The sequence below is a fragment of the Echinops telfairi genome, unplaced genomic scaffold, assembly GCF_000313985.2.
Source record: "Echinops telfairi isolate 266 unplaced genomic scaffold, ASM31398v2 ScPeMD7_7400;HRSCAF=8409, whole genome shotgun sequence".
Taxonomy (NCBI): domain Eukaryota; kingdom Metazoa; phylum Chordata; class Mammalia; order Afrosoricida; family Tenrecidae; genus Echinops; species Echinops telfairi.
This window is the reverse complement of record NW_022111300.1, coordinates 53,609,344-53,620,553: the sequence shown is the minus strand read 5'-3', so window position 1 is coordinate 53,620,553 and position 11,210 is coordinate 53,609,344. Positions and strand designations below refer to the sequence as shown.

At 52.8% G+C, this 11,210-nt stretch overlaps 1 protein-coding gene across 1 annotated transcript in view; it reads left to right on the top strand.

Annotated features, from left to right (window-relative positions):
• The window catches only part of TMX3 (thioredoxin related transmembrane protein 3), a 39,463-nt gene that overhangs the window by 2,045 nt on the left and 26,208 nt on the right, over nucleotides 1–11,210 (top strand). The window contains exons 2-4 of the mRNA XM_013004765.2: nucleotides 438–514; nucleotides 7,733–7,772; nucleotides 8,740–8,895. Of these exons, the coding sequence (XP_012860219.1) occupies nucleotides 438–514; nucleotides 7,733–7,772; nucleotides 8,740–8,895 (273 nt within the window). The remainder of the gene's footprint in view (nucleotides 1–437; nucleotides 515–7,732; nucleotides 7,773–8,739; nucleotides 8,896–11,210) is intronic.

Sequence of the window (11,210 nt, the reverse complement as noted above, 5' to 3'; positions counted from 1 at the left end):
GTGTGGGGGGGCCCTGCCTGGGAGAGCATGCAAGCCTGTTCACATCCCGGTGAGGGTAGAAATTAAAAGGAGAAAGGGAATAGTGTTTCTGATGGCACTTGAGGTTTTACTGAAGATCTACTACAGGTACTGAGGAAATAAGAGAAATATAAAACAATGTCTGTCTGCCTCTACTCCAAACGTGTGGGTTGATAAAATGGAAAAGACGGTTGAAAAAGAACCTTTCTGGCTTCATTTACTCCCATACAGAGGACTTTACCTTCACCGTGAAATTGTACTGCAGAGAAAATGTCTGTTAAATAAATGAATGCCTGGTGCTTTTCCTTCATAGGGAGCTTGGGATGGGTCTCCTGGGGGGGATACAAGCAAGAAGTGCCTGTTCTCAGAGACTGAGCCTACAGTGTGTGCGACATGATGGGGCAGAAGTGTACATTTAGTCTTCCGCTCTTTGTTTTGCAGCCATTTTACTGGACGTGGCTTTCGGTAAGACAGTTGTGCCAGATTTAGATGACTCGTAAGTATCCCCATGTTTATTAAATACTGTTTCAGTGCCTGATTCTGCTGTTCTCTGAATAGCAGAATGTGAGCTGTCACCATAATAATGGAATTCTCCTCTCAGCCATGGGAGCCTAGGTGGGAATGGCCAGTGCTCACATAGCACTGATGGGGTCCAGTCCTTCCATGCCCTGCTGATGCCTGAAGTCAGGCTCTGCTCCAAGCCCAGGCATGTGGTAGACCTTTCCACATCCTAGTGTACCATTCTACAGGCTTAGAGCGCTTTCCCTTTAATTGGCGATTCACGGCTTTCTGCCTTAATGATAAGGAGCCCTGGTGGCCTAGTGGGTTACCTGTTGGGCTGCTAACCACCAGGCCTGAGATTCAAACCCACCAACTGCTCCTTGAGAAAAAAGATGAAGCTTTCTGCACCCGAAAAGAGTTGCAAAAAAAAAAAAAAAGTTGCAGTTTCGCAAACCTACAGGGGCAGTTCTTCTCTTACTGTAGGGTGGCTGCGAGTCAGAATGGACTCAAGGGCCGTGACTGTGGTTTGGAGCCTTAGTGAACAGTGAATTGGGGGCTGGGTATCTTTTCTGCCTGCAGCCCTAGCCCCAAGACTGCTCACAGCAGCTGAGCGGGCCTGCAAAGAACCCTGTGCGTCCTTTCAGGCCCGATCCAAGGGAACCGCAAGGCTTTTCCTGGCAGGCCTCATGGGAGCAGCAGGGCCCCAGGCAGACATGCTGCCCAGCCAGTGTGCAGCAGTGCCTGGAGACAGGGAGCAGTCGTCCCCAACAGAGGGGCCGTTCCACCAGCCTTACACACACTTAGCTCTGCACTCTTAGCCAGCCCCTTCTAGTGGCCCTGCCTTCCACACTGACTTAACGTGCCTTGGTCCTTTCTCCTCCCTGACCCCTAACTGTTTAGGAGGTGGCTCCTCGGCAGTGGGCATATGGCATGTGCTCTGTCTGTGCTGACCCCTGCCCACACCTGACTTTTGTCCTGGGGGTGGGGTGGGGAAGGGTGGTCCGTGTGACACAGTTGAATGCTGGGGAGGGGCCGCCTCCTTTTTGCCTGCTGCTGTCGCTGTCTCAACAAGCGAATCGTCATCAGGGCTCTTGGTTTCTGTTTTGCGCACTGTCTTAATTGACCCCCCAGACACTGATTGCATGACAAGATGGTCCAGTGGCCAGTGAAGCGCCGAGTTGTGTTGAAGGAGCCAGGTAATGGAGGGTTCGTCTCAGGTGTGTGCAGAGGGTTTTGCACAAAGGCCTGGGCCCTCCCCCTGGGTGCCGTCCTCGGCCCACCCCTTCAGCCTTCGACTCCTTTGAACTCACCTGGTGCCTCCGTTTAAAATGCCAACAGAGCAACTCGGAAGAAATCTGGGAAAGCAGCTCCCTGGCTGCTGGTCAGGGCTTCCCTCTGGTGATGGGACCACACCCGGTCAGGCATGTCAGTTAAGCTGAGATGCCTTTGCCAGCAGCCTTGATGGCTTGACTTCCATAATGAGGAGGGTTATCTTGGCAGCTAGGGGTGCCACTACAGACCCCCTCTTCCCAGACGACCTGACAGGAAGCCGGCCTTTCCTTCCGGTGGGAGGGGATGGGGTGGGTGAGAGGCTGGGAAGGTAAGAGGGCATTTGAATCGCAGCTCCCCTGCCTCAGCTGGGTGCTGTTTGGGCTCTCGGAGCTCTGCACCACCTGCGATGAGTTTCTGCCGCTGAAGGACATGCCTGGACCACCCTTTCAGGTGCTAGTGTCCTTTGAGTCCCCCCGGTGGTCCCAGGTTCTACCATGAGCGACCGAGAACAGTTGACTCATGAGACTGTTAACAAGACTGGGATGTCTAGGCTTTTCTCAGGCCTGGAAAGATGAGCTGCAGCCAAGGTAGGAGGTTGCCCATCGGGATAGGGTAACCTGGGTGAGCCTTCCTACAAGCACACTGTTACTTCACCAGAGTTGGCGGTCGTGTTTGAAAAGCATCCTGCCAGGGCCCTGCTGGCTGAGGACTAGACCAGGGTCTGACTCGCCTACTGGATCAGGTCGACTCTGACTAAGCAACGTCTGTCCACTGGTGGCCACTGCCTATAGTGTCACTACTGTCCCTTCCACAGTGGACGAGCCCCAGGCGCCCAGCGACAGAACTGAGTGAGCCTGGGGTCAGGGTGCTGCAGGGTGGCCTCTCGGGACCTGTGCACAGGTGGACAGGTGGGACCTGTGCACAGGTGGCTCACTGCCACCCAGCGGCAGAATGCGAGGGAAGCAGGTGTTGCTCTCAGGTCCCCTGTCTGAGGAACTGGCCTCAACCCTGGTAGCCTGGGCCCCTGCAGACCCTCTTGCTGGTGTCCCTCTGCCGAGGGTGGTGTAGCCTTACTGGGTTGTCTTGGGCATAGCCACTCACCATCACCCTCCAGCTGGGGTGAATTGCTGCACTGGGCCCCTTGGGTAGGACTATCTTGGAGGGGCCGCCTGACTAAGATGGCGATGCCAGTGGTGGCTGGGTTGCACATGTGGGTACGTGTCCAACCATTAGCCCATGACTAGCCCACCTAGAGGTGCCTTGGGAGACAGGCCTGCGTGCATGGGGTCTTCATGAGTTGGAACAGTCTCCATGGCAACCAACAACAGCTCAAACAATGCCGATTGCGGTTTCTCCCAGAACAAAACTGGCTGCTGCCTGGGGAGGAAAGCCTTGACCCTCCTCGTCACTGAGGCGAGGGAGCCAGCAGTCGGCGTCTCCCTGCCTGCCTGTCTGCCCCCCCTCAGGGAGCCCAGCCCCCATTGTCACAGGCTGATCCACACTGAGGGTCTTGCTACTCAGCAGGAGGCTTCACAGCAGCCCATTTTGGCACAATCTCTTCATTGGGTGGTCAGGCCATTTGGCTTCCAGGTGGGAGGGTGGCAGTGCACCCTGGATGCTCTTTCACAAAATGACCTGCATTCCCCGGCCCTCTGCCTTCTCAGCAAGCGCATTCTAGATACTGCCCTCCTGGTGGGCTGGGACAGACACCACACCCATAAGCCTGGCTTCGTGGCAGGCGAGGTTCCTGGTGCAGCAAAGGAGTCACAGGGCTCATTCTGGAAGGAATGCCACCATCTGGCCTCCTCTGCCCCCAAATGTGGAAAAGACCCAGGGGCTGGGGCTCAGTTCCTGGCTCCCTGTCCCATGTGCTATAAGTGGGGCCCGACCAACTGGTACTGGAGGCCCTGCAGCAAGCCATCAGGGGCCCTTCTTGACCACATCCCCCGCCCCACCTCCCGCCCACATTTACTGTGTACCACTTTCAGCCTCTCAGCTTGGAAGCTGGTCAGGAAGTCCCCACCACAGGCAGTGGTGCCCACGGGGCTTTTGGACCTGTACCTGGGAGCTCCTAGACGTGGCAGAGGCATTAGCTGGGCTCTTCGTCTGCATCGTGGAACTATGATCTGAAAGTTGTCCTCTTCCCAGGAGTCTGTCCTGTCAGTGTGAGCAGCGGCCCGTGTGCCTGGCATCCTCTAGTCTCAGAAGTTCCGCCACCCCCTCCCAGCCCATGGGGGACCCAGTGGTGGAGACCCTCCAGACCATACTTGGGCCTGGTGTTGATGGCTCTACCCACTTAACCTTGTGCTGGGGTGCAGTGGGGGTGGCTGCAGTGGAGCTGGGAGAGCCTGGCCCAAACTGAGCAGGAAAGGAAGAAGCTCTGCTCATTGGCCGAGATCTGTGCACTGTGGATGGCTGCCTGGTGCACAGCCCCAGTGTATGTGGTTTCATTGACCTACCCACAAGCAGTGGCTAGTGGCTTGCCCTTGTGGTTGAGACTCATGTAAAGCCAGCCCTCCTGGGGAAGAGACAGTTGGATCCAAACCACCAGCTTTGCTCCTTGGAAGCTCTGTGGCACTTGGGAGAAGCTGCCACTGGTGGGGGAAACCTAACCAGTAGGCGGACCCTGCTGGTCGACTCTCTGAGGGGGCCACATGTCCAGTCCCTGTGTGACCCTGAGAGGTTGGCCAGGAACATCTGGAGCTGTCCTCCACGGCACCTGTCCACCCATGGACTGCGGAGACCACACAGCACAGTGAAGCTGCTTCTCCCACTAGACCTGGGTCAAGGCGCAGCCCCGCCCAGGAACAGATTCCCCTGAGTCAGCAGGCCAGCATGCTGTGGCGGATGCATCTGTCAACCTTGTCATCTATAGGGTCCTTCCACTTCCTGGCTGCAGTTGCCTCTTTCTCCAGATTTAGCCAGTCTTCCCAGAGTGCCCCTCTGACAGGCTACACAACCAGTTCTGAACCCAGAAAACCAACCCCCCTGGTGTCTGGTGGATACCTGTTCACCTCGGGCAAGACAGGAGAGCTGCTTCCTGGGCTTCCAAGCCTCTACGTCCACACAGAAGCCATGGCCACATCACAAAAGCTGGTGCATTCAAACTGCTAACCTTTTGGTTAGCAAGCAAAATGATTGGACCACTGCGCCAGGTCTCCTCTATCCAGGCCCTACAAGACCATATTCCTTTCCAGCTTGGGTTCCCAGAGCACCTTGTCCCTGACAGGCCCCAGGCTTGTGGCCCGAGTGACAGGTCAGTCAGTGGCATCATCATGGGGCACACGGCGGGTTCCTCCAGCTCCAGAAGGTAGTGCTTGATTGGTGGACATTGGGAAGCCGGGCTTTGTGACTGGTGGGCGAGAACGCCGGGCTTTGTGACTGGTGGGCGAGAACAATAGACCCCGCATGGTCTACACATCCCCAGCAAGCGGTCTGGGCTCCCCATTTCTGGAAAGGGCATTTCTCATTCGCATCATGCTTGACCAGACTGCACCTTCCTCCATGTGGACACCCCATGGTCTGTTCTAGCCTTTGTCCCTTGGCCGACTGAAGTCATGGTAGGGGAGAGGATGTTAGGATTTAGGATGGCTGTTAGATAACAAGGAGTGGCAAAACTCCGTGCGCCCCCCCCCCCCCAGCCCTGTTCTCCTGGGGCTCCTCCTCCGACCCCCCCTCCTCCACTCCCCCCCCCCCCCCCTCCTTGCTAATTTCCCCTGGGATTTTGCCTACAAGGGCCACAGAAATACCATCAATTTGAGGTCTGTGTTTAACCAAAGTCCTTAAGGTGGCCCTGATGCCTTTTCCTGACCAGCCCCATGGGATAGATAGGGATCCATGAACTGGAAACCATGATAGAAAATGCTCAGAAGACCCAAGCCAAAAGATCTGAGTTCACCACCCTGGGTGGCTGTCTGAGGGTGCTTGGCTGGCCTAACTGGAGAAAGTACACATGACAGTTGAGGGGTAGAGCCCCCTGATAAAGACAAGAGCACCAGAGAGCACTGTCGAGAGGCCGGGGAGGAGAGGGGAGCCCCTGTGACTCCCTCCGCCTCGCCACAGTTGTCAAAGCTTGTTTGGGGCAGTTGCCACAGCCCGGAGTGTCATCAGCTGTTGGGTATGTCTCTCCCTGCCAGATCCCACAGATATAAACCTGAGCTCGGTGCCACGGGAAACCACACGTGGTGCTTCTCTAGTTCTGCCTCTGCTACCCCAGGGATTTGCTGCTCCTGACCTGACACACACTGAAGCCCCTCCCAGAGTGCCAGCTGCTCCTATCTGACATGGCTCGGCCAAGTGTCTGGTGGAGGCGTCCTGAGGCCATTTTGGGGGGTGGTGTGGCCTCTGATGGTGGCAGTCTTGTCTTCCTGGCCGCCTGGCCCACCCCACCTCAAGTTTTCAATTCCAGGCGAGGACTCTGCCACTTGGCGGTTTCCAGCGGGTGGATGCATCTAGCCTTGGCCTTTTACATTCTTTATACCGTGTGTGCCCCCTCAGATAGAAGCCTTCCCCTGTCTCCCCCTAAGTGGGGGACATCCACATGTGGCATGTAGATGAGTGAGCCCTGTTGATTTTGAACCAGCCCCGTTTCAAGACCACCTCGAATGAGACATTGCCTGGTCCCTTCAAATCCATTGTGAGGCTGATGGCATTGTTCCTTTGTACCTAGGGCACGCTGTCAGGTTCACCCACCACTAACCTTTTCCAGCCCTGATTCTGCCTGATATTGGCAGAATTCTAGCCCTCCTCACTTCTAAGGACCATTCTACTTGTTTCTCTTCTAAGTCCGATTGCTCATTCTTCGGTCAGTCCAAGGCAGGGTCAGCCACACTCCGAAGACACCTATTCTCCTGTCTGTACTGTCCAACTGCGCCCACGTGCTGAGAGCTTGGGTCGGGTGCACCTTAGTCATCAGAGTGATGTCCTTGTTTGTTTGTTTTCTACTCCTTTAAAGAGGTCTGTATATGATACTCAAAATTGAGTGGAAAGAAAAGTTGGAGCCAGATCAGTCTGGGAGTTTGAACACTTTTCTGTAGGTTTCCAGAGGCTACCGAAGGTGTCACATAAATGAATCAAGTGATCAGAATGGGACTTTCAGGAAGCCTGTTTGCCAGTTGAGTGTTATGTCAGGGTGCTGAGACCAGGCTGGGGTTCAGTGATTGGTGTGGATTCTGGGTCTCCATGTCATGGAGTTCACAGGTTGATTGACTGCAGTGGAAGGCTTCCCAGCAGAACTGACTCTGGGCAAAGCCCTGAGGAGCCAGCCAAAGCCGGGGACCGTGTGTGTGAAATACAGTCTGTCAGGGACGCTGTCCAGCTGGTGTTCAGGGCCACCTCTGCCGAGCAGCAGGAGTCCAAGTCTCAGACTCCCAGGGGGAAGTAGGCATGTGGCATGAGAGCACCCTTGCCCCGACAGATGAGTGAGCCTCCCAGGCAGCACCCAGACCCACTGGGGGATGCCGGTGCTCCTGGTCATATCTGTGGAGGTGTGGCTAGACTAGGGAGAGCAACTTCCATGGGTCTTGGCCCACAAAGTCCCCCTTTAATTCGTAGTTGTAGATCCCTTCCTCCAAGTGTGTTGTTCTCTCTTCCTTCTCTACTATATTCTTGAAGCGGTTCATGGATAGGAGAAATTTCAGATAGGACACTAAAATTTTTACATAGCTTGTTGAAAAGGAGTTTGTTTTAGGCCAGTTCATTTATCAGCAGAAGTTTAAGGGTTCTAACCCACCAGCTGCTCCGTGGAGAAAGACGAGACAGGCTGGCTTCTGTAAAGATCTGCAGGCTTGGGGTCCCAAAGAGGCAGCTAGACCCTGTCCTGCTGGCCTTTGTGAGTCAGACTTACTCAGTGGCAACGAGTTTGGTTTTTACACTGTACTTGTGGGACGTGAACACAGGCATATACCGATAACCCACGATTTGTTTCTCTTTTTGTCTGTAGGTTTAAAGAAAGTCGCAAAGATGACATTTGGCTCGTAGATGTAAGTTGGCAAATTTTGTCTAATTATCCCTCGATGCTTCTAAGTGTCTTCTCTGTTCCTCTCACCCATGGGATGCATGTGCGCATGTGTGTGTGACGCCATTTGGTTTCTCAGGTGGCTGTCAGGTTCATGTAGTGAGTGAGCTGCTGAGCGAGCCTTACGGGCCCTAGCCAGGGGAGACCTGTTGGTGAGACACCCTAGTGGCAGGACCTGTATGGGGGAAGCAGGAAGCTGACCATGGTCGATTTCATCACAAAAGTCACTCTCCTCGAAGTGTTTTCCTGTCACGCAACAGCCAGCATTGTCTTCCATCTGAGCAAAGTGGAGATTGGTCCCCATCTCTTTACTTTGACATTAGGCACGCATTTGCACCTTACATGTTTGGGCTGGCTTTAAAATGGCCCAGAGAACAGCAGTAGCCTGGCGGCCAGAGGGGGTGACTGAGCAAGGCGATGGGGTTTAGGACCCTAGGGTTTACCTCTCCCCCCCATTTCTGCATGTGGGAAGACGTCTGTATTAAAATGTAAAAGACATCTTACCTCCTGAAAATGCCGCCAGCAGTTTGATAGGCATCACGCTGGGTGAGCGGAGGTGCCCTCCAGCCAACCAGTAGTGCTGAGGGGAAGCAGGCCCCTGGCTTCTGCTGGACTCGTGCACCTGACCAAGCCCACGATGGCCTCTGCCACGCCCATCAGCAGCTCCCTGGCCCTCCAGGGGCACTCAGCAACGGTGCCAACCGTAGATGGGTGTTTGTTGCTGACGGCCACGAGGCCTGACGGTGGGGTGGCCTGAGAGTGTGTTTGGAGACTTCATTGTGGGGTGCATAGCATGAATACTGTCATTTATACTAGAAGCTAATTTGTCCAGCTGTGTGGGTTTTGGTAAAACAGATTGTTAGGAGATTGAGCTTGATGTGCGCTGTGGGTTAACATTTTAGTGACTGGCTTTTCTTTTTCTCGGTACCAAGTTCTATGCACCATGGTGTGGCCATTGTAAAAAACTGGAGCCAATCTGGAACGAAGTTGGGACTGAGATGACAAACATGGGTTCGCCAGTGAAGGTTGGGAAGATGGATGCTACTACCTATGCCAGTAAGCCTTTCCTTGGTTCTTATTTTGCTCTTGTCTGCCTGCAAAGCTAATAAATCACACGCAGCTGCGTGCGGGGCCTGTGGAAGACATGCGTGTATCCTCATGTTGAAAGAAGGAGCTTTAAGCATGTAAGACTGTACCCTGATGGGTGAGAAGAGTGCTTGTTATAGGTCCCAGGTATGAATGTGCTACTCTGCCAGCTGCATTGAGCCTGCTGGAGGAGATAATTGACTCACCTGTGGAAGTGACAGAGGGTGGAGGGTTGGCGATCCCAACGAATTATAATGTGTCATATGTTATAGTATCCTAAGATGTCACGGTGGAGGATGCCTGAGAAATAGCTCAAGTGGGTGGTTTTAACAGATAGAAACAGAGTCCCTCACAGCTTGGAGAGGAAGTCTGAATTCAGGGTGCCCTCTCTAAGGGAAGTCTTGCTCCTTCCATCAGCTCTGGGGGAAGGTGTTTGTCTCTTTAGCACCTGTGGACTTGGGTGTTCCTTGGTACCAATTTTCTTTGGGTCCTGGGTCCTAAGGACACACTCTGCTCCAAGCTCTTCTTGCTTGGTAATAGGAGGCCCCTCTGCTCCCCACTAGCTCGTTTGATACCTTCTGTGTCTTACTGGAGTTTGACTGTTACAACTTAATCCTGTAGATTGCGTTCTGGCTCAATCGTATCATAGAGGTGAGGATATATAGCTCAGAGGTTAATGACATCAGATCACAAAAGCGGGAGTTAACTACATCATATAGAATCATGGCCTAGCCAAGTTGTCACCTATTTTCAGGGTACAGTTCAGTCCATTAACAGAGACTTAAATGGGAACTTGGAGGATAAGACCATCTAGGGCAAGCAGACATGATGATAAGGAAGGCATTCATGTTAAATTAGTACAACGAAACCATGAAATTGAAACAGGTTAATGATTGAGGCCACAGAATCAAGGCTCTTTATGCAAAGTCTGGCAGGTTAAGACCCATCTCCCAAATTTAGCCTCCGGCCTGTTATGCATAAGGCTGTATTGGGACACTAACTTGTTTTCTCTGGCCCTTTGTAGAAGTAGTTTGTCCAGGTCTGACTTAAAGCATCTGGGAGAAGGAAACCATGGAGGCATTGTAGATCCTTGGAAAGAGCTTGGCTTTAGCAGGCAGATGTGGGGCAAGCCCTGCCTCGGCCTCTTGCTTTGCCGTGTGGTAGCCGGGCCTCTCTCAGGCCCCTAAGCTTGACCTCCTTCATTGGTAAATACGGGATCCTAACACCTTTCTTTGTTTGCTCTGGGATTTGAAAGAAGTGGCCCATGTAAAGTCCCCTTATTCTGTTCGGTAAAAGTAGATTCCCATCACCTTTAGGCAGTCGAGGATCTGGAAGTGTTCAGGACTTCAAAGAGTTTCTGAAAAAACCCCATTGTCTCCCATGAACTTGAAGCTGCCTCATGTTTCTTGATAGGACATGAGGATTACCCATGGATTTTTCTTGGGAGCAGGAGAGACTTTAGGGACTGTACTCACCCTTCCATGTACCCCTTTTGTGGCTTTGGAAATGGACTTGGCCTCTCTAAGGGTCTGTTTCCTTGGTGTACAATAATACTTTAGGGTTGTATTAATTTTTTATGTTCAAATACCCATATTACAAAGGTCTGCATGAGGAAGGTGTTCAAGAGTAACATCGGATTACACACGGCCTTCCCCCTCAGATGCAGTGTTGTTTATTTTATTAGTTGCCAATAAGGATGTAGTATTCATTTTAGAGAAGCCAGGTGACATCATACAAATGTTTTTGCAGAGCGAGTAGAGCAGCTTAAGGCAGCAAGTGACCTACAGTACCTCTGAGCTTGTTGTTGCTTGGTGGCCATGGAGTGAAGAGGAAACATTACTTCTCAAGGTCATGTTTAAGGGTGGCCTCGTAAGTACCATGGCCTGGCACTGATAGGTAAGCAGGAGTGATTGCAGAATGACCGAAGGCTCTCGGCCGAGGTACAGAACCATACAGCCACAGGTCATATGGGGACAGTGACAGGGTTAATTTTGTGCATTTGCATCTACAGTAAATGTTTTGAATTTGTGACTTATGCTTAATGATGTTTGGAAATGGGGAGCTAGAGTGTAGGTAAGAGGATAGAGTTGGGATTGCCGAGTCACACAAATTCATTGTTGAAACCTTGAGGAGACTAGACCCGAGGGAAGAACATAGAGTAGAAAACAGAAGAGTTGGTCCCTCCTGAAACCGGCTTTTAGCAATAATCCAGTCTTAGAAACACACGTGGGTGCAGGGAGTCCCTATGAGTCTCTTATCTGGTATGGTAAAATAGGCCTATGGGTGTGATGGGAGTCATTGCTTATTATGATCACAG